Source organism: Aythya fuligula, chromosome 2 (assembly GCF_009819795.1).
Source record: "Aythya fuligula isolate bAytFul2 chromosome 2, bAytFul2.pri, whole genome shotgun sequence".
NCBI classification, from domain to species: Eukaryota; Metazoa; Chordata; class Aves; order Anseriformes; family Anatidae; genus Aythya; species Aythya fuligula.
This window is the reverse complement of record NC_045560.1, coordinates 34172177-34199910: the sequence shown is the minus strand read 5'-3', so window position 1 is coordinate 34199910 and position 27734 is coordinate 34172177. Positions and strand designations below refer to the sequence as shown.

At 38.6% G+C, this 27734-nt stretch overlaps 1 protein-coding gene across 2 annotated transcripts; it reads left to right on the top strand.

Moving 5' to 3' along the window:
• The first annotated feature begins 532 nt into the window (after positions 1-532).
• On the top strand, positions 533-25790 carry TRA2A (transformer 2 alpha homolog). Of its 2 annotated transcripts, none has more exons than XM_032180615.1 (8): positions 533-703; positions 9826-9959; positions 11638-11737; positions 15384-15572; positions 23127-23242; positions 23770-23877; positions 24593-24660; positions 24831-25790. In XM_032180615.1, the coding sequence occupies exons 1-8, from the start codon at positions 668-670 to the stop codon at positions 24839-24841; spliced, it is 762 nt and encodes a 253-aa protein (XP_032036506.1). In that variant the 5' UTR covers positions 533-667; the 3' UTR covers positions 24842-25790. The 2 variants fall into 2 exon arrangements, with proteins under 2 accessions (XP_032036506.1, XP_032036505.1); XM_032180614.1 differs by having other exon boundaries at positions 11566-11737.
• Positions 25791-27734: the final 1944 nt, after the last annotated feature.

The following is a 27734-nucleotide window of genomic DNA, read 5'->3' as shown; positions in this document are numbered from 1 at the left end:
TCATGGCTTTATTTCCAAAGTCTTACATTGAAAGCCATCTTCCAGCCCTATGTGCGAAGCAGCCATTTGTCATACCAAAACAACACTGGCAAGGGGGGCCTAAATCAAGGTTTAAAACTGTTCCCAGTGGAATTTGCCAGAAAGGAGCGGGTGTGTGATGGTAACAGGAGATGAGAAGCCAAGTCGGGCTGGGGACAGGAGCCTGGGCAGTTATGGGGTAACCGAGCGCCTCCAGATGCCCCCCGTCGGTGTGCGGGCACGGGGCGGCAGCTTTGGGGAAACGAGATGAAACGAAGAGCCGCGAAGGCGCTGCCTTCACCTCACGGGGAGGAGGACGAGGCGCCCGCCGCCAACCCCCGAGCCCCCCGTCCCACCCGGAGCCGCCACCTCCCCTCACAGCGAGGCCGCGCTCGGCGCCTCCTTTGTGACAGGCGGGCCGCGCCCCGCCCCCCCGCGCCGTGCCGGGCGCAGCCGGAGCGGCGGCGGCGCCATTTTGCGCTGCGGCGGGACTCGGCGCGGGGCGGCCGCGGCGGGAGGGAGGTGGCGGCGGTGGCGGCTGCGGTCGCGGCTCGGCACTGAGCGTCCCCGTTCGCCCTAATCCTTAATCCTAACCCAGCCTAGCCTAACCTCGCCCAGCCCCCAACCCCGTGGCCGGGACCCTGCCGACATGAGCGACGTGGAGGAGAACAACTTCGAGGGGAGGGTGAGTGGCCGGCCCTGGCGGGGCCGTGCTGAGAGGGGGCGCCCTGACGGGGGGGGGGAGGCGCGGGGCTCGCTAAAATGGCTCCTCCGGGAGCCCGAGGCTTGGCCGGGCCGTGAGCCGCTCACGTCCCCCTCCTCGCCCTGTGTCCCCCCACCGCCCCTTTATTTATTTATTAAATTTTATTATTTTATTTGCTTCTAACGACCCGAGGGAACCGGCCCGGCTGGGGGCTGAGCCCGCTGCCCCCCCTCCCCCCCCCCCCCCCCCAATCTTCCTTCCCCCCTCACGCCGCCATCCCCCTTCCCGGGGGGGGTGGGGGTGCCTCCATCCTGCCCCCCCCCCCCCCCCCCCCGGCAGCAGGGCCCGGCTCCCTGCCCAGCCCCGGCCCTCTTCACGCTCCTGCTCCCCGGGCCCAGCCTCGGGTCCCCCCTTTCCCCCTCTCCCCTTGCCCGCGGGCCCCGAGGAGGGACCGGGCCCTTTTGTGAGCGCTCCTGCTGCCCGCTGTGCCCCGAGCCTCGCAAGGCCCCGGGGAGGGGAGGGGAGGGAGGGCAGGGAGGTGCAGCCCCCGCTGTTAAACCCCCGGCACGCAGCGAGCGCGAGGAGCCGAAGACTTTCTCTCCAGGAGCCGCTGCGGTTTGGGATCCCTGTCAGGCCTGTTCCTTCTCTCTGCCCTCCCATGGCTGCGGTTTTTCTCTAGGCCTCCGACTGGTCCCTTCCGTTTTCTTTGTGTTTTTTCTTTTTTCTTTTTTTTTTTTTTTTGTGTTTTCCCCTAGTGATGAGCAGGGCAGGCAGGAATTAGGAGCTGCTTGAAACAGAAATTAAACGCGTGTTGTTCTCACTCCATCACCATTTACTTTTTTTTTTTTTTTTTTTCAATTTTTCAGAGATACATATTTTTTTATGTTCTCTCCTAGAGAGTTGCTTTAGAAGAACACCTGAGCATCCTTTTGGTGACTTTTTCTGACGAACCAGTGATAGCAGCTTTTCAGTAATACGGTTACATAAGGTTGTTGCCTGGAGAACCGAGCAATGAATTTTTAAAGGACCAGAGTCACATTCCAATAATAATTCTTACAGAAATGCTGTAGCCTTTTTGTAACATTAGTCTTCTAAAAAAATATAAAGAAAACCAAAAAAACCCAGTCCCCAGGCTGACTGTGTTGTACCTGGCTGCGCAGTGACTGCTGCTGGTTCCTCAGGTGAGGTAAACAAAATCTGTTCTTGTGTTAGTTGCTGGACAAAGGCGGCTGTCTACCTATGCTCGTTTCAGATAAATGAACTAGTCTCTGAAAGGAAAACCAGCCAACTCAGAGAAGGTTGAGCATAAGTATTCTTCGTTGTTCTTTTTTTTTTTTAAATTTGTTACTTCAGCCTTCCAGTTTATAGCAAAATTTATGTTTTTTTATTATTTTCTTATAACTATTTACATTAGATTCCTCTAGAGAGTGTTTATATTAGCTTCTGTGATGGATCTAATGTTAGTGTTTAAAAAAAAAAGATACAGCTGTTTAGTTTCAGTATTTCTGCATACCTTCTTCTGCCAAATGTAGAAGTAAAATTAATGTTTTGACAGTATTTGAAGTATGAGAGGTCCTGCATAGCCATTTCTCTGACTGTTACTTCTCAGTTAGCTTATGCTATTTTTTTTTTTGAGGTGGAAAATCTACCTGTTGGACAGAACTACTGACCCCATTGAGTTTTCACTTGGAAAACTTGCATTCTTTCCGTGATACTGGAATTTCTGAATCAGTCTAGCAAGTGGCACTCTCTTGCTTAATGCTCTTTTTTAAACATAACTGAACAGCATTCACTTACAACTTTTTTTGTTGTTGTTTTAATTAGGGACATTCCTAAGCGGTTCTTCTTTTCTTTCTCTAACACATTTTTTTTTGATGATGATGCTGTTGAAATATTTGAAATTACAAAATATTGCAGCCTAATATATATATATATATATTTCATAAAATTAAGCATGTAAGTGTTGGGGGTATTCAGTGTTTTAGTCTCCTATTCCCTAATGGACAGAACTGTGCCAAGCTGAATGTCTTCGTGCCTCAGTTATGTGCAGGCACATGGGATGGGGAGAATATGGCAGAAGAGTTCAGTGGGAGAAGGAACCACAAAGAGACCAGGGAGAGGGGTGGAGAACCTGCTTTCCTCCAAATTGACACAAAAGAGATTTCCGAGTACCTAACTTTTAGTCCTCCCCACCTTCCTCAGCATTCAGCTTAGTGACTAACTAGTGTGATGTTCAAGGGGGGGCGGGGTAAGTTTAGTCTAAGTCCCTTTCTGTCCATACAGATGCATATCATCCCCAAAAACACTTCCAGTAAAGTTCTTGAAAGTAGCGAAATAGCGATAAAGTCTGATAAGATGAAGGTGCATATTGAATCAGCAGTAACCAAAAAAATCTAAAAAAATAAACCTTTACATGGAAGATTAGTTAGAAAATCTTTCCCTGTTCTTCTTGTTACTTGCAAAGAAAAAAAATAGTTTTAACAAAAATAAATGATGTCAGGAATTATTCTGTAAAGCACGTTTTAGCAGTGTTAAGATGTCCGTGCATCTTGCCTCCAATTTGCAGTTTTAAAATCATGCTGTCACTTCATGTGAAGAGGAAATTGAGGATAATCTTGGAAATAACTTTGCAGTGAGGTTGCATAATCTGTACTATTCGAAAACTTGCATTTATGAAGTGTTGGTTAAAATTGCAGGGATTTAAACTATTATTCTTGAGCTCACTCACTTCTTTACTGATGATTTTTTTTCCAAAGCAAATGTTAATCAGATATGTTCAGACTAATTAACGTTTGCTTTGTTTTTACATCAATTTTCCTTCAGCAAGTTCTGTATTAAGGATGTGGCTGGTGAAAGAGAAGAAATCCTGCCCCCAAGTATGGTTGGGGGAAAGAAATTGACAGAATAATTAGAAATATAATGGGCATACTAGATGTAAGTTTATGGACTTGAAGAAGGAAACAGATTTTAAGTCATGTTTCTGTCCAATGACGTGAGTTTTGCAGAAGGTACAGGATTTTATCACCTTTAAGTGTTCATTTTGAGCAGGTTAGACAAATGAGACTTTTTATCTCTTATTGTTGATAGATGATAGCTTTGTAATGATTTAGATCTCAGTTCCTTTCATACTTGCCCAGTTATTTGTAACAACAGATTGTTCATCTGGTGCACATTCTGTGATGCAGCTTCATTAAAAGCTTCCCTAGAGCAATGGAAAAGTTGCAGTCTGAACAGACGTGAACGGAAACTCCACTTGCAGTTTTGATCAATTTTTTTGAGCTTCTGATAGCGTTTGACTTCTGTAATCTTAAAAGTTTACTAGTTTTCTGCCAATATTAATGGGCTCTTTGTCTAAATAGATAAAACTTTGTATCAGAGTGAAGGCAGAACTCCATCTTAGAACTCCAGATTGATCATCTTCTGTGGCTGTAATGAGAGGCCTCTTCCTGCTCTCGCCAGAATCTCAGTGATTTCAGTCTAATAAAGCACTTGAACCCTAGATCATTTCACGTGTGAGCCATTCTGTCGAAGGAAGGATGTGTAGTTTGTATGCACGCAGGTGGCTTTTGGGTCAGCTATACTCTGAATGTGTCTTTTTTTTCTTTTTGCATGCAAGCTTCATGAAGAAAATACTTAAATTTATATATGTTCCAACGCTACCTAAACCTGATCAACCTTGAGATGATTTCTTTGGTTCAGACACCTGTATCAGCAACCTGCCAGCTCAGGGGCAAGGAAGGCACGCTGCTTTCCTACCTCTTGAAATACAGGTGTGACAGGCTGCTAACGCTCTGCAGTTCTGCATTAGCTTGGGTAGGCTGTAATCGTGCCATGGTTTCTAATGGCAAACATGGGAAAGGAAACTTTTGTAAAAAGTTTATTTTTTTTTGTTTGTTTGTTTTGTTTAATAAACTTAATAAATTTTAGATTGTTACCTGAACAAAAGAGTGACCACAGAACCCTTCCATGGACAGGTGTATATATTCAAGCCTCACTGAAAAGATAAACTTAGTGTCTCAGGTTTATTGCTGAAGCTACTTTTATTTATTTATTTATATTTATTGGAGCAGTGTCATTTTTAACAATGTATAAAGCTTGCTGATGCTAATAACTTTATTTTTTAAATAGTTAAATATGTATCTAAGTTTCTGTATGAAAAGAAACGTAGGTTTACATATGTATTAAAATATTTATGGAAAAATAGCTAATTAAGAGATTAGTATTATTTTTAGTATGGAGTGACATCACAGTATTAAGCAAAAATGTAACTTTTTTGATGAGTTCAGAGGAAAGTTGGTGAGTTCCTGTCAAAGCAGTGGTTAAAGAGTAATCTGGTGTCATCTCAGGAAGAGATGCTGCTAAATTGACAGTTTAATGCAGCGAATGTAGGCTGCTACCAAATTTCAGTTTCTTTTTTGACTGCTTTCACTTTTCTGTTCCCTTATGAAGTTGGACTTTATTTTTGGAGTTAGGGCAGGATTTTTTTTTTTCTTAGCTCAAGGCTTTACAAAAATCTTGCCATCTTCTGCTAGCTTAATGGTGTTGCTATAATACTTGCTGTCCTGTTCTGCCCCCCCCCATGCAGGTGGTACGCCTTAAGGTGGAGGCCAACTGATACTTCTTGGTGATTACATATTGTGTTTTTTTCTTCCCATTTGACTTCCCATGCTTTGCTATAGGAAGCCTAGTGTAAGCCTAATTGTCTCTTTTTACTTAATCTCTCCTTAAATTTTGATAGCTTTGTAGCAAACCCTTTATGATATGCTCAGAAATGGTGAGGCCTGAGGCATGGTAAAACGTGACAAAAACGAGGACAGAAGAGTCATGTAAAAACTATTTTTGTCTTTTCTTGCTGTCTTTATCATGCCCTCTGATGATGGGTGGAAATCTAAAAATACTTCCTAAAGACTTTTGCAATTCTGCTCCACATAGAACTTTTTGGAATGCGATTTTTTTTTTTTTTAAAGTAACTGTTTTGGAAAGTAGCATTTCTCTTGAAGTATATGAGGAAGATAAATGGCAGCTGTAACTTGAATCGCTTATGGTTGAAACAGTTGTACCGATACGGGTGAAATGCAGTGACGTGACTAGCATCTCGCTTAGCTAAAGCTGTTGATCAGTTATTCAGTGCCTAGGTTTATGTGAGCATGAGGTGATGGTAGGAAGAGGCATCCTGTCCGAATTACTTTTTTCAGTGTTGTTCTTTCTGGTATAAACTAGGTAGGAATGATGGAAAATACTCTTCAGTGCTCTCTATAAATGCTTCTAGCTCTGCGGTTCTTAACCAGAGGATCAGTAGCTGAAGCAGCAGTCTTTAGGTTGTGTTCACCTACAATAATTTGTTTGCCTCCAAGTTTGACTTCCTAGTGAATCATTAATCCCATTTCCCAGTATGTGCTTGAGGAAGTCACCGTATCTTGCTCTGAGGAAGCACAGTGAAGATTTTTTCCATTTTTACCATGGGAAAAGTGTTATTGACAAATACGTGTCTTTTGAATGGGAAGATTGATCTGAAGACTATTAGGTAGCTCGCTGGCTGGCTGGCTGGCTCTTTCCTACCAACTGTACTGAGAGCAAATATAGATGGTTTGAAATGGTCCCAGTGAGCGTCTGTCTGCCTGTAAGGGTGAGAGTGGTGCCTTGAGAGTTGCGTAACAAAGCAGAAGACATGAAGGTGCACACTGTCAAGTGTGAGGCTGTTGTGGGGCGAGGAGCTGACTTTAACAAAATGCAGTCTGATCTGTGGCCCTCAAGTGACTGAGGATCTTTAGAACAGAAAGAATAAGTAAATATTGGGGATACAGAGAGAAACTGTAGTTCATTCTTTCTTAAGTAGTAGTTTAATTAATTTATGGGGTAAACATGGAGCTAAGATCAGGGTATCTAATTACTTGAAGACTAGTACAGAACTTAGGGATTTGAATGCTTTGGATGATAGAGGTGTCTATTTGCTGTTGTTAAAGATGATGTACAGATGACATACACGTTGACTATAATGTTCTTGTTGATATTGCAGAATGGATGTATAAATTGGTTATGAAGAACAGTTGGGTCTGTCTGTGACATAGACTAAGGCAAATCTTGCTAATTACTATCTCATCAGGAAATAGAGGAGGAAAATTCTTTAAAATTGCTCTGTGTGACACCTTGAAGCTCTGACTCTCTTAATCCCTACCTGTAGTCTTGCTGATGTAAATCTTATTAGGTACTTTTCCAGTGTCCTCCTTAAGGCCTTAAACTCTTCCAGGTTATTGCGATTCCCTTAGTGTCTCCTTTTGAAGCACTGTAGGAGATATAACTAGGTGATCTATGTTGCATCAGAAGATGAGATGTAATTGCCTGCCAGTGACAGACACGGTATGCAACTGCTAACAGGTAATCTCTCTTCAGCTGCAGTTTACATCTACAGGTACTTGGTTTGAGGAAGTTTGAAATGTGTAAGAACTCCTGCTGTCACCTCTGTCCCTCTGCTTCTAAAGTTACGTGTTTGTGAGTGCAGCCCTTAAAGGGCTGGAGCAACCAGCTTGGAAAGGACTTGAACTCCATGAAATGCTGCACCGCTTGCTTTTGGCAACTTCATACAGAGCCGTTGTCAGAACTGATACTCTTAGAAAACTGGGGGCAGCATCAGAAGATGCTTCAGTTGAATAGATAAGGATGCTAAGCTAATTTTGTCATTGTATGGGAGTTAACTGGGTTCTTAATATTTTTGGAACCTCCCAACACTTCTAGATTGTGTGGTATCTGATTTGTTTTTTTGTTTGTTCTTGTTTTTTCTTTTTCTTTTTTTTTCCAACCTTATTGTTTAAGAAGTGATCTTTCAAATGTAAAAAGAGAATGGACAGTACAGTGTCCTCATTAAAGAGTGACTGAGGAGAGTGAATTCTTTGTTTTTTTTATTGAAGGATCTATTCTAAATCTGAAGGGTGTCACATTAAGTGCTTTTCTATATTATTGGTCACTTTCACTGAGGAGGGGAGTGGAAATAACTCCAGGAGAAACTGGGAAGTATTGCAGGATATGAAGTATAAATGTAAGAATTAAAGAGGGCTATCAAACGGTAAAGAGTACAAAATTAGAGGAGAGGTAATGAAAAAGCATGTTAGTGGCTCTAAAAGTTTTTTTGTTTTTGTTTTTTTTTTAATAATGAACAGTGAATTTCAAATATGACAGTAAGAACACAGAATAAAATCTGGTATTACTTAAGTGCCCGTTCTTCCTTCTCTTTCTGCGACAGTCTTGTAGCTAGACCAGCAGATAGCTGGCTCAATAGGATAACCTGTAACGTAGACCTGCTGGGGTCCACGTCACAGCCCAGCTTTGAATTTGGCCTTCACTGATCAGTTAAGTGTGCCTGTCAAATTAGAAGGTGGCGCTCTCCACGTATCCTGTGTCCTTTTCATTGAGGTAAAGGGGGAAAGGCAGCATAGCTGTAATACTGCTGTAATAAATAAGGGGTCTCCCATGTTTCATTTTTGGTCGATTTATTGTCTTTGAATATGAGGAAGGAGTCCTTTGGAAAGGACTTCAGAATGCTGAAGAATTCAACTACAAAAGAAAATGCAAATCTGGACTTACACGGAAAAATAGATAAGTTGGGAAAAGTATTTTAAGGACAGGCAAGAGAATATATGATGAAAATGAAATGTAACGCTTGTGGGAGGGGAACTTGCTGTGCGATTTTTCCATTACAAGTTTTGCACGTTTTTTTGTGACATTATAGAGGTATATAGCACACATTTCCACAGCTTTTTTTTTTGTTTTTATATAGCTGAGCTCCCTAGGAATGCTGTACGCTAAAATGTGAGGAAATCCTAACCTGCTCTTTGTTTGCTTGTTTTCCTAGTTTTTCTCTTGTGTGCATTATCATACAAGAAAACAAAAAAAAAAAAAACTCCTGTCTGTTATTGGATTGCTTTGAACTGCAGTATTATACGTCTTGTTTTTTGTGGATTAAGTTGTGTGCAAGGAAAACAGGATAACAATGAGGAAGAGAAAGTAGGAAGAAAAATTTGTCTTGCATATATCTATGTGCATGTATTATGCGAGTAAGTATGTGCATAGATAGATTTTGACTGGAAGTCTTTGGCCGTGCTGTTGAACTGAGTGTCTTAGTAATAATGTGTAGGAGTGGAATTTGGGATATTTAATACTGAGAAGTACATAGTTGTTATTAGGGGGAAAATCAGTTATCTATATCAATATTTTTAATATATATTTGTGCTAATTAGCTTTTTAGTTCATCTATGTATCGTACAGAGAATAAAAATCTGAAAGGGGAGGAGGGTAGCTTTGAAAATACAGTAAAACACTGAGAACTCAGTAAGCTCATTGTTAGACCGTAGACACTTATACAGTTTTAAAGCTTTTTTTAAAAAAAGGTTGTTTTATAAAGTAGTTTCTTGCACTTTACCTGCTGGCTTTTCAATTTGGTAGATAACATCTGAACTCCAGCAGAGTTTTATAATCCCCACGTGCTTAAATATACTAAATGTTCTTTTTCCATTAAGGTTAATGTTCGTGAAGAAATTGAAGAGTTTTTTCCAAGAATGTGGAAGATAAATCAAGATAAAAGAAGGCTAATGAAAAGTATTAAAGATCAGAAAATTAAAATTGAATGGGGGAAAAAATTGAACAGAAGATTGGTCAGATAGAAGCACTTGAATGTTTTTTTTAAGGCTTTAATGAATTGTTTGAATTGGGGAAGAATACACGAAGTATGAAAAATGAAAAACTCAATGAAGAATGAAGAGAAGTAGAAAGCAAGAGTGAAGTAGAATTAAAAGAATCTGGAAGAATGAATGGGTCCTAGGTTAAGTAAATGTATGGTTTATGTTCCAGTGTCTGTATGATCAAGTTGTAGATGAATTTGCATGATTACTTAGTTAATAGAGAATTGGTGATCTGGTTCAAGCAGGGATCTATTTGAGGAAAGCATACAATATTAACAGTGGGCTAGCAAAATGAAAATTTGTTCTGGAGGGTATTGCCTAACCATTTGTTTTTTCAGGAGCAATCAATATAATAGAATTACTGTACTTTAAATGTTAGGAGTTAGGCATTTGTACAACCAATACCATTTGTAATACTATCTTTTTCGTTAGGAGTCTCGCTCCCAGTCAAAATCTCCAGCTGGGAGTCCTGCTCGTGTAAAATCGGAGAGCAGGTCAGGATCTCGCAGTCCATCGAGAGCTTCCAAACATTCTGAATCGCACTCTAGGTCGAGATCAAAATCGAGGTATGTCTGGAAATAAGTTTGAGTTGATATTCACTACTATTGCTTATGCCTGTTCTTTTGATACATTGCTGAGATTTTTCTCCCCTTATAAAAATTATAAACCTTTTGGAAATGTATTAAGAAGACTGTTAATTTGTGTGTTGGTGGATGTATAGTTGAACAAAGCTGGGGGAGGATTCCGTAAGTAATAGTGTGTGTGGATTTATAGAGAGGTAATATAATAGAAGTAGTGGAGTAGAAATCATTACTAAAATGAGAAGATTTAACTACTCCAGAAGAGAGGGAAGAGAGTACAGCTCAGTTCTGTAAAAGCTTATGTCCCCTTCCCCCAAAACCTTTTTCAGGGGAACTCTTTCTTGTGTAGACCCCTCCTTTAGGAAAGAAGGAAAACTGAAGGGAGAACTACAGCAAAAGTAGTCTGGGTTGGATAAAAGAGTAAGCTCCATAGCTATTGGAAATGCTGGAAGACACTACTTGGGCCAGTTCTTAACAGTCCTGCACCAGAATCTTTTTTTTAAAAAAAAAAAAAAAAAAAAAACTGAAAAAAATTTGATTAAAGTTGGGCATGGATAGCTTCATAATTTATGGCAGCTTTAGTATTTAAGCTCATTTTTGGAAGCTGCATATGCCTTCCTCTCACTGCTTGTGCCTGCACAGGCAAAGTTTTACAATTCTCAGTTCTGAGAGAACTACTTGGTGTACAGGAGGAATGTCTGCCTTTTTTTCCTCTAAGTATGTCATAAAATATCCAGCTCATGCCACTTTTCTTCTTCCATCTTGCCGTGCACCTTCATACTGTTGATTCAGTAACTCTACCAGTTTTCCTTTTATCGGTGGAGCGAAAAAACAGAAAACAAAACAAGTGTGCCCCTGGAGAGGGAGGGGGATTCGCACAGTACTACATTTTTCTTCTTTACTAGTTCCTGGGAGAGATCAGTGTCTTCTCTATCTGTTTACTTTACCAGGGAAGTCTAGAAGAGTTATTGTGCTCTGAAATTGCAAAGTTCAGCCCGATGTTACTGCTTCTTCTCTTGCAGTGTATAGTCAGATATCTGCCTGTTAGTAGGATATAACAACTGTATGAAATCATGCAGCTTTGACAGAATTATGCGAGTTCAAAATTGTATTCATCATTGACTGGATATCTGCAGAGAAATGCTTGAGGAGTCTAACAGCTTTTTTGGTCTCAACCGATTTTCAAACTTCATTTGTAGATGCCCTAGCACTGTTGTACTGCTAGATCTTTCAGTTTATCAGCTTAAGACAATATTTTACAGTGTGGTATACTTGGTGCCTGTATCAGTATACAAGTGTAACATGTGGAGCCAAGCTAATACAAGTCTAAGCTCTGAATTGTCTGAAGACTGTTGTGAATATAATCTGTGTTTGATACCAGAAGCACTCTGAGCACATTGAAACTTGTGCTACTGAGCAAATTATTTAAGATCTGCAATCTTAAGATGCACAAAGTAGAAGAAACTTAACTATTTTTATTGTAGTGAGCCTCTGAAAAATGAATTTAAAATTTTTCTCTGGGAAATGTAAGGCTTACATTTCAACACATTGGGTGCATATGACCTAACTAAAAGCTTTTTCTTTGTTGAAGATCCAGGTCCAGAAGACATTCGCACAGACGTTACACTCGCTCCAGATCCCATTCCCATTCTCATTCCCATAGGAGACGTTCTCGAAGCAGATCGTACACGCCAGAATACCGCCGTCGAAGGAGCCGTAGTCACTCTCCAATGTCCAACAGGAGAAGGCACACAGGCAGCAGAGTATGTCATGTTCCCCAAGGCTGAGTATCAACAGAGCAGTCGCTGCTTACATCAGTGTAGTCTAAGATAACTGCAGGCTGAATTTGACTTGCTGTCTTGTTATTGGGAATTGTACAGGAATTGTTTTTGGGTTGGGGGGACAAAGTCTTTCCTTAACAACTAGGCACTGATGTTGTGTGCCAGCCATTGGCAGGGTAGTCATAGAATTTTACCGTAAGCCATACTGTCCCAAGTGAGTATGGGTAGATAGGTTGCATCCGTTTCCCTCTGCTCTAGAAGTTAGACTTCTTCTATTTTTATGCTGTTCCAAGCATACGTACACTACACAAAAAAGGCAACTGTGCATGCCTTTAAAAAAAAAAAAAAAAGTGAAAATAATTCCAAGGTAACTATAGGAGTAAGGGGGAAAAAAAAGGCTCTCTATAACATATAGCGTATTATGTTGCAGATTGCTTGTGATTTCTTTATTTCCAAGTAATGATTTCAATTTAACTTGAAGAAATTAACTCATTTTCAAATCTTAAACTAGAAAAACGGAGAGCTATGAAAAGGATCGGTAGTCTTCTCAGAATTCAAATGAAATAACTTAGTTTCTGTACAGACAGGGATAGAAAGTGTAGGTAAACTAACAAAGACGTAAGATGATACTACTGTGTCATTCAGAGAGATTTCCCCCAGTGTCCTTCCTTGTTCAGTGTCTTAGATTCTGGTTTTGCATTACTTGATGCTGATCTAAGTGAGTGCTGCTACACGCGGGTCTGCCTGTTCCTTGGTGAGGACCATGAATGATCTTTTTAGTATTCGTCTTTTTTAGTTTTTCTTTATTTTTCTTTATTTGTTATTAATCCTGTCAAAAAGAATATATTTTTTTTTGCATGCTTACCTTAGTGAAGCAGCTTACCACAACCAGTTAATACTAATGTGAGGGAGAAGATGATTATGTGGAAGAAGGCAAGACTACAGCAGTGCTAATGTACAGCAGCTTAAGCTGTTGTGAAGCAACATTTGTACTTAAGCTATTTGTGGATTGTTGCCAGTGTGTAGTCATACTGTTGTAAATACGAATCTAATGTCTTAAAAAGTTGGCAGGAATAACAACTTCAAAAGGCTTAGCAGATTTCCTGGTGAAAGACAAATGAATCCACTTTACTACTTTAGGAAGTATTAGAATATTTTGCTGTGAAGTCTTTTTTGCCTTGGAAATGACTCTGTGAAACATGAGAAAGTCCTTCTCAGAGTGAATTCCATGTTCATTCTAAGGAGTAGTTCTAATAGTGTCAAAACAAAAATAAGCCAGATTAGAATTCTCTAAGCTTCAAGGTCTAAGGACACTAGGAAAATTGGTAGCAATTTTGCCACTTCTGCTGACCTTGGCATACTGTGCCAATGGGAGGCAGTACAAAAAATTTAGTATTAAAGCTGTCTTTTAATTCTGCACAGTCAAAATCTTTCCAGTGGTGATGGCTGACACTGAACAATCTTTCCAGTGGTCACTTGTTGCTTAGAGTGCACAGAGTGGTTCTCTGTACTTAGCTTGCCTTAGCATAGGTAATAGGGTTCATTACTTAAAACTGATGTTTGAAATTTGGCAAATGCAGAGAAACAAATACACAGGTATTTTTGGGCATCGTATTTTCACAATGAACTCCTGAAAAAAAGTTATGAGGAAAAAAAAAAAAAAAAAACAGAACAATTTGAAACATACCATTATAAAAATAAGGAACGATAGTATGAGAGCACAGGTGAATCGTGTACTTCATCTTTTCCATGTCTTGGTAAAAGATAGGGTAATTTGTTATATCAGCAAGCTGTAATTTTTTAACTGGAGCTAGGGTAGGTTGCAGATAAGAAACTGATGCTTTCACTGAACCTGCTCAGGCAGAAGCAAGTAAACAAAGCTGTAATGTTTTTAAACATTCTTGTGAAAAGAAGTGCTTATCAAGTCGCTACTTCCTACATGGAAAAATACTATCCAAATATTTTTTTTTTCTTGTGTAGTAAAAAAGATGTCCTTAACTTGGTCGCAGTCACTATCTAATGTTATGGTTCTCCAGAAAACAAGAGTTGAAGTTCTAAACATTTTTCTGCAGATGGAGAACACAGTAGGGTAAACTTAAGACAACTGCACATAGAAATGTTTTTCTTGGTTTATATTTTGCATTCTGATTCTCATGGCTCTCTGTCTGAAAATCTGCATGTTGAAGTTTAAATCCCGGTAACTAACGCGCATGTTCTAATGTTCCGTGCCTGTTACTTGGCTTAATGTAGTTACTTAATTTGTTCAAAGGTGTAGAATTTCAGCTAGAGACCGTGGAATGCTTTTACTCTGCTTTTAGTCTTAGTTTGTTTCATGACTATGTACTTGGAAGTAGAATTTTCCTTTCCTTATGGAAGTAAGCTTTGAAATCCAAGACTATACTTTAAATTGTCATCTAAAAATTGTCACCTTGGTATCCAGGACTACAGAGGGGTTCATAAGAGAACATGACAGGAGATTTCAGTTTGTTCATTCTTCAAGTCAGGATGAAAGGCAATCTCTGAGGCATAAATTACTGGTGCATCAGTACAGTACAGCACTATGCTTTGAAAACCTGAAGCTGAAATACAAATTTCATCTGTGTTGACTTGTAGTTACTATTTCAGCAGAAAAAATGCCTGTTGCCCCAATTTTAAATTCCTGAGTCTAGTATAACAGGTGCCAAGAACTTAGCTAGGAAAAAAAATCACAACAAAACCAAAACAACAACAACTTACCTTGATCAAGGTAATTCTTAAAATGAAATTGGCATTGTATGAATTCTGGGGCGTGTAGAGAAATTTTGAACCTGATAGGAAAATGAATTGCAGTATCTTGAACAATTGTACAATTTCTTATTTGACTTCCTTTAGTTGAAGTAAAGTGTATGAGTATTTCCATTGCCCACATTATTTTAAAGAATTGAGAGTCTTGCTCTAGAAAAGTGAGCGCACGTTTGGGTTACAGTTTCACAGAACCAGCCTTCAGTATGTAGTTGAGAGAAGCTGCTGGTTTTGATCCAGTTTATTGAACAGAAAGAAACTTTCAAATTTAAATATTAACTTTCATTATAGTTGAAAATGAAATGCTGGAGGGAGGATGGGTTGGGAAGAACACACCTTTGATAGAAGGCATGTTATTGTTCAGCTGTCCATGCTTAGGATCTCAGATGCTTTTAGTGTATGAAATTGGAGGCAGCCTGCAGTATTCAGAACCAGTGGTGGTGACCTTTGCGGAATGGCTGAAGATAGGAGTTAAGGCTGGCTGACCAATTTTCAGCACACACTTGGCCATCCTGCCTTCAGCTTGTTGATGATTTGAGTGAGAAATACTAATAAAACAGGTTCTTGTTACCTGTATGTCTTCTGTAACCATAGTGCTTTGTTTCTCTCAAGTGTACAGTCGGAATTTTTCACCAACATGGGAAGTTTACTTTTTTTAAAATACATAAAATAAAAACCAGAAAATGAGCTGTACTTTAAGATTGAAATGTTAATGCTTGAAATATTAAGATTTGTAATAAACTATGCTTAATTTTTTTTCATTTAAAAATAATTGAGAAATTTCAATGTAAGAATGTATAACTTGTGTTTTATTAACTTAATTGAAGTTGAATGCTTGTCTTACCAGGCCAATCCAGATCCTAATACATGTCTCGGAGTGTTTGGTCTCAGTTTGTATACCACTGAGAGAGATTTGCGTGAAGTCTTCTCCCGTTACGGACCTTTGACTGGTGTCAATGTGGTTTATGATCAGCGGACTGGACGATCAAGAGGATTTGCTTTCGTTTATTTTGAGAGGATTGATGATTCTAAAGAGGTAAATTCATGCTTTACTACTTTAAACAGGTGTGCTCTTTGTGTGTTGTCTTTACAAATACCTTTGTAAAAAAACAAAAACAAAACAAAAAAACATTTTTGAGTGCATATTCACTAGAAAGTTCTGAGTGAGATTCATTTAAAATACTTGTTCAAATCATGTGGCACTTTTAGACAGATCAAACACATTAGTTCAATGTTCAGATGTTTGGGCAAATTTTGAGCCTGAGCTGTCCGTATTGAATTACTAAAGAACATAGTACTTTGATTTGTTAATCTGTTACCCCAAAATGAAAATAAATCTTCAGGCAGACATAGACATCTAGGATTTTTCCAAATTTTTCAAAGTTAACTCTTCAAACTTACTCTCTCTATCAAAATTCTGACGGTTCTCTTTACTGTTTTCTTTTAAAGTATGTCACCATGCATTTGAGGGAGAACGTTTTCTGTCCTCAATTAAGCCTCAGTTAGTGACTTGGCTAGTTACACAAACACCTGTTTGCAGCTGGACTAAGTGGTCAGTAGTGTGATTGATGTGTAAGGAAAGAATTAAAGAATCTGAACAGTGGCCTGTATTACGATTCACTGCAGTAAGAAATATTTTAACCTATATGGGTACTGTGAGCTTTACTAAATCTGATAAAATTTGTAGATGCAAAATTGTTGTTAAAAATTGTTGTAGATGTATCTGTTCTTTAAAGAAGAACTATTTCAGTCAGACATGCTTTAAGATGAGTAAAGTACAGTACAAATACTAACTTAGCATGTAAGCTTTCATTGTGGAGATTCCTCCTTCTTCCTTATTTGCAAAATGAGTTACAGACTTCAAGCATCATGTTTATGGATGAGTAGTCATGGGCAGATGTTTCAGATTTGCTGTTTGATTCTGTTTACGTTAGATAAGTATATTCATAACGGTTGGGTCTGACTCTTCTCACCTAGCACTGCAGGAAGGGAGGGTGACAGCTGTGGGCCTAGTATCAGTAACTTAAAAATGAAAATTGCTGATGCTAGGTGATGATAATTTAACAAAAAATGTTTCATGGATGGCTTGCTTGAACTAGACTCAGTTTTGAGCTTTGACTGATTTCTGGTACGATTCTACAAGCAATTGTGATATGGCAAGCAGCTGTAAAAGATGGTGAAGTGTTGCACAGAGAAATGGTTTATAATGAGAATGGAAGTTGCATGTGTGTGGTTGTTGCAGGCTAGAATAGGAGTTCAGAACAGGAGACTTCCTTCAGCTTCACTTTATTTTCCCACTGTTGCTTTGATGGGTTGAGAGAGGTGTTAGAATGGGTAGGATTCACATTTCCTGGCCTTTCTGGTTATGACCTTTTAGCCTAATATTTCTTTGCACTGGGGTTTGTTAGAAACAGCCTGCAGCCAATAACACGGACTCACATGAGGATCTCAGTGAAGTACTATTTTTATTTACAATTGCAGTGGAGGTCATCCTGCAAATGGGAGCATCCAGCAAAAGCATATAATAACCTTTTATTCCCTATTACCCAATGCTTAATTCCTTCTATTTCCTCATTGGCTGAGTACTACAGGTCCACAAACTACTCAACACCTGCTATATACCAGGTATATACAATTTTATTTGACCAACCATTAATTTCTCCTTTTTTTTTTTTTTTTTTTTTTTAACTTCTCTCATGACTAGAGGGCCTGTGATTTTTTTTGTTGTTGTTTTTACTGATTTCGCACTGCTCATCTTGTTTTTCTTAGCTATTCTGCTTATTTTGGGACAGTGGGACCTTGCCCTTATCTGCTTAACATACTTCCCACTGTATGCCTGCACAATCACTTTTGAATATACAAGGTTAGTAGAATTTTCCACTGCAAAAACACAACTTGATTTCTCTCACAGGTGGGATTTTGAAACTGTGACCATTCTGTAGCACAGTTAGTATCTAAAATACCTGCACGGTATCTTGGCACATTCATATACTAGTCTTGTCTGTTTTAAAACTTTATGTCTTTAGAAGTACATTTTTTTTTTCCTAGTTGTCATTGGCAATGGTCATGCATGACACCATGCATTTCTTAAAATGTTCCGTGTAAATACCATAAAGCAATTCGTTTAGTATGAAGCTGCTTTGGCAGAAACTACAAAACTGGAATGCAAAGGGGAAAAAAAAAAGGGATATTACATGCAGCATCAGAAATACAGAAGTAAAGATGAGCACTGTAAGTGGGAACTGAAGTCATTGGGAATGTAAACAAATTTTTCTCCTGTCCTCTTTGCTAAATTATTTCAGTTATATAAATTCCAAGTGTTGCGAGGTTTTACACTCCTCCCTCTTCCCACACCAGCCCATTGCGGGGGAAAAAGAAGACTTTATTTGACTTGATTTCACAGGCTCTGAATACAGATTTGAAGTAGCAATAAGCAGGAAAAGAGAATCTAGCTATAGGTGTGAAAATCTGTGGCAGGCCCTGTAGGAGGACTGAAGGACATAAACTAATTGCTTGTGGAAGATGGATCAAATCTGAAAAGTTGGGTATGGGTGATAGCAATGTTACTTGTGCTACTTTTGTTCCAAGTAAATACATTTTGTCTTAATAGAAAGACAAACAAACAAAAAGCCTCTGAATAATGGGAATGTAAAACTCTAAATGAGATGCTTTAAAAGGCTGCAGTTCAGTTCAGCAGTCATAGATGGACTAAATAGATGTAGAACCCTGTTCCTGGGGAGTACGGGGGAATGGACAACAACGATTTCAAAGCATCTTTACTGTTGTTCTTCCAAGAGGGGTGCACTGGGAAGCCTCTCGGCTGATGCACTCTCAAACACTGTTGATACTCAGTGACACCAAGTGGGTTGTGAGCGTGTTTAAGCTTTTGTACTTGGTTTAAGATAGGTCAGTCCCAGCCCAGTGTGGATTGTGTTGCTGCGCAGATCTTGTTGGGAAGCTTTGTCATCATGAGTAACCATTCTTACAAAATGTGTCAGTTACTGAGCTGGTTAAAAGGTTGTTACGTGTTTTGATTTTTTTTTTTATGAAGCTACATCTTTGTTTACATAAAGTTAGAAGATTAGTATTTGGTACTCCTTTTTGGCCTTGTCTGTTGCAATGGCTTGTCTTACATTGTATCGCTACTCTAAGTCTTCAGAACTCCATGTGAGGAGTACAGTACCCGTATGTGGAGAACGAGATCCATACATTTCTGTTGAAGACCTGTTTCTGAAGATATTTTCTTTTATAGTTCTCAGCATTTGCAACACTGGCACTGAGGTGTCCATTTTGAAATAGTTTAGCTAAGTATTAAAGGATGTTCACCTGCTCATTACATTATTATTAGCATTTCTTCCAGGGTTTACAGAAAAAATACAGACCCATGTAGCAGGATTAAAAAAAAAAAAAAAGTTGGGAGGCAGAATGATTATCTCAGGGTTAGCAGTAAGAGAATCGTGAGTAAAAAGCATTGGGTGTTCTAGGGAGGTGATTCTTACTGTGGCAGGGATTTCATATGCAACTATCCAGCTTTTCAGTAATTCATACTATCAACCGTTAGCTGTTAAAGCTGAGGCTACTGTGAAAGTATTGTGTGTCTGTAGCGAGAACTCATCTGAGAAGCATTAACTACAACAGCTGTTGGCAGTAGGGAATTTTTAGTTCCTAATGCGACTTACATGCTATTTACAGTTTTGACCATCTTTCGGAACAATTTTCTGAAGTAGTTTTTTAGCAATCAAGGCAAACTTTATGCAGACAGACTGAGCTGTTAACTCAGTTGCCAAAGACTAGAATGATTACAGGTGCTTTGGTCTTGTTTTTCATTTTAATTTGCAAGACATTTAATCTGTGGTGCAAGCAGACCAGTTTTAGAAGCATTGTTACTGACTAAAGCTTCTCCTAAAGCTTATTGAAGAAATGTTTAAGTGGTGTTTGTAGTATCAAAAGGACTCTTGATGTACCAGAAAAGAACATCAGAAGGTTTTAGATATTTTGAATTACCAGTTTCAGATTTCTGGAGGCCATGAAATACCATGAAATTGCTCGTACAGAAACATACCCAGTTACTCATTCTGGTTCTCTAAAATCCTGTATTTCTTGACTATATACAACTCCTCAAGGTATGCTTTAAAAAGAATCTAAGTAATCAATAGATATTTAAGCCCAGAAAGAAAAAGAAAATATTTGCTATTATTATATTTAAATAAAAAGCAACCTCAAAGCAGAGAATGTAAACAGCTCTTGCTCGGAGGTGAAATAGACGCTTCAATTCAACTTGGCAGGCTGCAGTAAGTATAGAAAGCTGGGTTTCCTCATTTGTTTCTTCCTCGCATCACTTTTTTTTCCCCAGAACATCCTTTCAGACATCCTCATAAAATTCGGGGTAAAATACTGATACCAGTGTACTGGGGGTGGGGTGGGGAAATAATCGATTCTGTTCATCCCATGTTGTGTCCACAAGGGAAATGATCTTTTTATTGGTGGCCTTAATTATAACTAGGGAAAGACACAGGATTTAAAAGGGGGGAAAAAAAAGTCTCTTAGCCTGAAAATATTTTTAAAAATGAGTCCCACCATAAATTGCTCGTTTGACTCTTTAAGTATAATCAATCTACTATACCTAAACTCTAATATCTTTAGAATACCATATATGCAATTAATTGACATCTGATGAATTTAATGTTTCCTTTCTAACTGTTTTGAGCCACTGGAAGTGATGACCTTGTAGTTTAGGAACTGCTTGTCTTTGTCAAAGTAACACTTAAGATAGTAATTTGAAAGAACTTTCTTGTTATGGATAGACTATTCTAGGTGTAAAACTGTAATCTAAGATTATTATACGTTTTGTTCACAAGTCTTATGTTGTGTCTTCTGACTGCCAACATAGAGATGTATATGCTGGCCTACAAAGTCAGTTTTTCTTCAGAGTTTGCAACCCAAACTAATAGTGTGCGCTTATGGGAATCCTGGTTGCTTGCTTGCTTACTGTCATCTTGCAAAAGCCGTGCCAGTCTTCTGAGAATGCTCAGATATTTGGAAGAAAATCCAGGTTGAAATAAAAATAAACTGACAGTTAGAGGCTCATAAGAAGGTATTACTTGTCTTTTCAACCCCAGTGTAATTTGCTTTTTTCCTTAAACATGTTTTGTTTGATCTGGAAAATATATTTCTATCTTTGAGATAGTGTTGGAAAATGTTTTCTTCATTGTTAAAGCAAGTATGCAACTTCTTTTACCTTTGAAATTTGAATATTCTTAGTGTTCATGTATGCCCAGAGTAGCAGGAGAAGCAAACTGAAATTTGTTTTGAACACAACATGCTACTCTAAAAAAAAAAAAATTGTAAAATCTTAAATTTGAATATCAGATGTTTTTAATTGAAGGAAAAATCTTAAAAGTAAGTAGGGTCATGAATATGTTTTGAGAGTCTTTGTACAACATAAATACTGTGGTATCACTTGTCTGAAGTATGTTTTAAAATAGACTTTTTCATACCAAAGCAATCATTAGTTAATGAAGTCCACTGAAGTACTTTGTTTCAAAGAGTTAAGAATTTTCCATTTGCAAAGGACTGAATGTGAGTGATACCATCAAAATTATTTCTGTATTTATGGTGGTTTATTTTATGTTTTTACTTTATCCGCTGAAATACAAAGCATTTCCTGGTATTTCCAAGACAAACTATCAAGTCTCAATTAATTCATCAGCTACCCTGCTGGTATCCTGCTTTTCTCTGTACTGCTCCCTGCACTGAAGAATTCTTCCTCCTTCCTCTTAAAAGAGGTTCTGGTTCTTTTAACTAAACAAAACAGGTGCCAGGTGTTCTGGAGTTCAGGTGGCTTGTTATCAGCTAAATTTTTGGCTGCAAGTTGTTGATCAGACATAAAAGTGCCATGAAGCGGAAAGTTCCTTTCCTTCCAAGACTCATTGCATATCGCCACTTTTCCAGAAAAATGCTTTTCATCAAGATGCTGATTTTTCAGCCAGCTTTTTAGCAGCATTCAGTTTTATTGTCATGTGCATATACGCTCATAACATGAATGCACAGATTTATTTTTAGCTCCTTCATCCTTGTGGAGCAAGATCTTTCAAGACATTTCAAAGCTAGGAAACTAAAGCTAATGGTCACGTTTAATTCACAAAACATATTTCAGGATATGTTGAGAAACTTGACATGTTCTTGGGCTCAGCCTTGCAGTTAGCCAACTCTAGTTGTTAGATTGCTGTGTGGGAGCAGAGCTCACTAGGTGGCGATATAGTATAGATATAAACAGAATTATTAAAGCACAAACTAAGTGCAGATAAATATGATAGTGATAACTCAGTCACTTCCAGTTTGGAGACAGTTAGATCTTGTGGGTGTCAGGTTTTTGTGTGCTCCTCTATAGCTTATGTGTTCATTCAGTACAATCTTTTTTATAGAACTGCAAAAAAAAAAGGTTACATTTCTAAACAGTTGCTAATTTCATTTTTAAAAAGAAAAAAAAAAAAAAGAAAATGTTCTTCTCTACCATGATTTGAGGCTTGTGCATTGTGCCTCATGGTTAAACTCAAGATTTGTCTTTTTGCTGTTGTTTAACTTGAGATTAAAATAGTATATTTTATCACAAAAAAAAAAAAAAAAAAGAAAAGAAAATACTATGTGTTGGATGAACTGGGTTGTAAAGTAGTATTTAGGAGATCCAAGAGTAGTGGTGAGGAAGGATCAAAAAGAAATTTTGGCTTTGAAAATTTTAATAACTATGAAGTCCAGCATTAATTGTAAAATGTGGTTATTTTTTTATTTTTTAATTGCTATCACCTGAATGTAAATCTCAAAAGTACGCTGTGGTCCTCTGAAAAACTACTTTACTGATTAAGAGTTTGAGAAAGACCACTGTATTGATTGAAAGAGCAAAGAAGCAGGGGCTAGAACACCCAGCGAGCGTGAGCACGAGCTGCGAGCGGGTCTGAAGGCAGAGGCTTCTCAAGCGCAGACCCTCCTGCGTATCGCTTTAGCTGGCTGCTATTGTGAGAGTGAGTGGGGAGGAAGGTTGTAATTAGGTATCCATGTAGGCTGAACCCGCCATTTTACTAAGCTCTGCTGGAGTAGGTCCTTGTAAGGGAGATGGCAGGAGGCTGGGAGAGCATGAAATGGCAGCCGACTAGCAGTAATCCGGCCATATGCACCCTACAGGAAGCCACTGTTTTGCACAGCTTTTGAATCCGCCCATCCCCTCTGGGTCAGGGACGGCGCTAGGAAAGATGCAGTTTTCAGGAAAAGCTGCTTGGACTTTGTTTACCTTTCTGATGGGCTGGTAGGCGAAGTCCCCTACAAAGAAATTGACTGTGTTAGTGGGTAGCCCTGTGCTTTCTTAGAAAGGGATTGCGTGGCACGCTGCTCCCGCGCCCCAGTGCAGCCCTGTAGCACTGCCGGCGGACGGGCCGGGGGACAGAGACCAGCCATTCGCCACAGTGGGGCACTAGTAACCAGGCTAAATAAAACAAGGTCGGGGCTTGTTTCTCTAACAGAAAATAGTGTGTTTTGCACACAGCTTTCCTTAGTGGGTTGTAGGTTTCACGTCCACCGTCCCTTCTCTTTCCTGCAGGCAATGGAGCATGCAAACGGTATGGAGCTGGATGGCAGGAGGATTCGGGTGGATTACTCAATCACCAAGAGAGCACATACACCCACTCCAGGCATCTACATGGGCAGGCCAACACAGTAAGGAGTTTGCTCATTTCCTTCAGTGGGATTAAATTAATTTCAACTGAACGATTGAAGTCTGGTTGAAAAACTGAACTGCAGACTTCTTTTTTAATTTTAGAGTTATGCCAATTGTATCTTCTCACAAAGGTATTAATATAATTGTGTTACTGTGATTCAGTATATACTTAATATACTATTAAGTCCTACTGTAGTTTCCTGTATTTTTATTTATTTAAAAGATTGAATATGTTATAAAAAAAAAAAATCATCTAGCACAACCAGTTAAGGCACCTTTAGCTTACTTAAATATTAGCGTGTCCATTTGCCTTTGATTTTGATGTGAATTAGGCTGAAAACCTTGATGTTGATTTTATCTGTTTTGTTGTGTTACTTTAAATGTTTTTCTTTGAACATTTAATCATTAGATTAATTGCTTCATCTTAAGTGTCTCATTTACAAGAACACTGGAAAAAGTTTCTGAATTATTTAATTTGATGAAGAGTAGAATCTGAAGTACTTCTTGCTCTTTTTTTCCCTAATAGCAGTGGAGGAGGTGGTGGTGGCGGAGCAGGTCGTCGCCGTGACTCTTACTATGATAGAGGGTATGACAGAGGTTATGACAGATACGAAGAATATGACTACAGATACAGGTGCATAACTTTAATTTTATCTCTGGAGGAAAAGTGGGTTTGGGGGGAAATTGAGAAGTTAGGTGGCAAAAAAAAAAAAAAAGTGACTCTGTTTGTACCAAGATTGGATATACATGCTTGCTTTGTTCAAGAGTCTTGTTACGATAGTTTGGGTAAGATTAGTTGTCATCTTCAGTGCCTCTGTAATTCAGCTACATACTAAATAGTTAAGTGAGAGGTTAATTTTGCTACCTGGAGAAGGTAGAGCATATATTCTGCAAACGTAGTGGACAGACAGGAAGAGGACTTTTTCCATACTGGATATAGAATCAGGAACAGCTGACAAACAGTGCTGTTAAAGAAGAGGTTATTTGTAGATGGGGGTTTTTAATGCTTGACATTTCATAGCTATCTGACTGTTTTGAAAGTTATCTAGTTTCAGAGAATGTTGTACAACAAGAATTGTAGGCATCTGTAAAAGCACTTAGGTGTTTGCAGGGATAGTGAAAGTTTATTAAATGTTCTGTAGAAATACCACATAGTTTTAAACCCGTCAGATAGAGAAATGTGAAAGCATTTGTTAAATAGCTATAAGCCACAGCCAAATAAAGCTGAACTCTTTCATGCTGGCCAAATCTGTCAGTGCTAAGGAAATGGTTTTGTTCTGTAGAAGAAATGTGAATGAGGCTTCTTTCATTATGATGATCTTTGTTTTCTTTTTTAATTTTCCTTAAAGGAGACGATCACCATCGCCTTACTATAGCCGGTACCGATCACGATCAAGATCCCGTTCCTATAGTCCAAGTAAGTAAATACACAGGAAAAAATAGAATCAGGCCAGCATAAGACTTGTTACTAGTCTAATAATCAATCAGTGGGAGTTCTGAAAACAAAAAACCTGGGCACTTCCAGTGTTTGTGTTCACGTGTACTGTTTGTTTTCACAGTAATGATGTCTGTTTTTTTTTTTTCCAGGGCGCTATTGAAGATGAGAAGAGTTACAGTTGAGGACACGATTTTTAAATACAAGGTTCAGATCTTAGCTTCCCTACTGCTTCCCTCCCTTCCTTGTTCTCCATCCAGCTATTTTACACAACTTTGGTTCATTTAGAGTATACATATCTTCAGTTGAAGTATTCCTGTTTTCCATCCCTTCTTATTGTAATACTCTTAAATATTGTAATTGTTGTAGTTTTTGTGTAGTAAAACATCTTGAGCAAAATGAAATAGAAAACCCAGAGTGTTGATACATTTTGGAAGTCATTCCTATTTTGTTTTTAAACCAATTGGACTCCTGGCTAATTACAAGACAGCAATGATATTTTTAAAGCTTGCATGTCATATGTAATACACTCAGATACTTTAACATAAACCTGCATTTCCAAGTAACTCGTTAATCTTTCTGTTAAAATGTTTACCTATTACTTTGATAAACAAATAACGACTTTGAGCCTTTCCTGTAATGACAAATTTATTTAGATAGTCATGAACCAGAGGATTTCTTTTTTGTCAGGTAGTTGCTTTGAGTGTAGAATATTTGAGCTAGAGCAAAATTTGGTATTTGGCTGACCAGGAAAATAGATCCTTGTACACTGAAAATTAAGACTGTATTTTATAAATAAGTTTTTGGATTGCTACACAGTGGATAACATCTGCAGTTAAAACCATAAAAATTTTTTTTTTTTTTTTTTGGACTTGGTTGAATATTTCCCCCTAATCAGTGCAGGAGAAAAAATATTTATTGAACATAGCAATTAGTTATATAATTTGCTGTTCATTTAAACAACAACAACAAAAACTTTTTGGTATTGCAATAATGATTTAAGCAAGTTTTGTTTCCAGTCCTTTTTGGAGTTCGAAAGTATGGATGGAAAGACCTGTAACTACATGTAAACCTTTTTTTTCCCCCCTCAATAAAAGTTAATTCCACTGAAATGCGTCTTCTTGTTTTCTGTCCTACATCTCATGTCACCTTGGAATACAGGTTAAGCAGGACATTATATTGCTGTATGAGTAATAAAGTCAGCATTTATCTGTTTCCTTAGGAGCTTTGTCTTCCCTGGGAATTGGCATGCAGTTATATGAGATGGCTAAGCAGAGTGGGTAGTCCAGATTTTTCTTGGACTATCTTTGGCACTTGCTGGAGTCATGGTGAGATGGTTTAAGGAGAAGAAACACTGTTGACTTTGTTTAGATTTCTGGCAAGATTTGCCCTCTGAAATAACTCACCATGTGGCTGGTTGAATGTTGATGTTGGCACAGCAAAAGGAATAAGACTACCAAGCTCTCACAGCAAAAATAATTTCATCCTGACTGTCAAGGAATGCCACCAAAAGTGTTCGTCATAATTTTAACAGAGTAAGCATATGATACAATTTCATTAACTATTTCTGAATGCCAATGCTGGGAACTATTCACAAGTAATTACAAGAAACAAACACGTACCCAACTCTTCTAAAGGTTTGATACAACATACCAGGAGAAACTGGTGACAAAACACGTTCTGTTTTACTGATTCTTGCTCATATTACTCGTCTACTACATTTTATCCATTATTTGTGATTGAATGCTCATAGTAAAATGAAAACAAACTATCTGGAACACTGAGGTTCAATAAATAACCCACGGACTCTGGTTTACTGGTATTTATTGATGAACCAGGTAGTTTCATAAAAGCTAAGGAAATCGTCCTCAGTAAACCAAATTGCCAAAGAGAAAATGTATTTCTTTAATTTCAAAATTACAGGGAGACAGGGAGTACCATGCAGAAATAGTGAGGCAACATGAAGCAAATGCACAGTGAAATGGCCGCAGGGCTGGCTGGGGGAGGCACATTCAAGCTCAGGGTTATTGTGATAATTGGGGGACAGAGAGACAGAGCTGGCTGCTGTGTGCCAGGTTAGTGTTTGTGGTCTCTGACCGAAGGCTTGAGATGTTCAGCTAGCTGGGCAGCAGCCTGTCAGTTCTGCTGGCTGGAAGCTCAAGCCAGATACAGGAGCGTCTGAAAACTTAAGTTTGAAGATGGCTTTTTCCAACAGTTAGACTTAACCTAACGAATCTGTTAGTTAGTGGTCTATACAAAGCTGTAAGTGGAAACAGCATTTTATTTTGTGGTACATGTTGGCTGATGTGATGCAGATCATCTGAAGGACAGGTGGAACAATTCTTACAGTATTGGACATATTTGTATTTAATGTGTGCATAACTGTTGGACTTGAATAGCAGTTTGGAAAACTATGGGTCCTGAAATTGGAAGAACAATTTGTAGCTGCTTCCTCCTTTATTTAATGCTTCCTTGGAACTGAGCAGGGATCTGTGTTAGCAGGTTTCTGTAGCTTGGACAGCCTGCGTTTTCCCAGAGGATGGGAGCAGTTCTTTCAAGTTGGTTTTAAATGTATTTAGGAACATCATTCATATAAGCTGTTGATACTTTAATGCTTTTGATATGTTTATGTTGATATTTGTGTTCATGAAAGAAAACAGCCTGGGTAGTTTGTACATACTGTGTCTCTAATCACAGCTAATTAAACAGGTAAGTACTTCCTCTAGTCATTTGTATTTAGTGCTACGACTCTTAATCAGATACAAAAGTTTTGCAACAAAGTAAAATTAAGTCAACCTTAAGTAACAAAACAGAGAAAAGCTTACCTTGTGCTAGTACACCATAATACTAAGTTTGCAGTTGAATTGCAGAGAATATTTAAATACTGACTTCAGGAAAAAGCCCAACAGTTTGTCTTGTTTTTTCTCTAGCCTTAATTCTAGGCTTAGCATATAGAATGCAAGATAATACGCACGACAGCTGCTATAGCTGCTATGCAGGCTAGCCCAAGACTGTATGTAATGGAAAATTCGCAACTGATAAGAACAGTTAGAGAA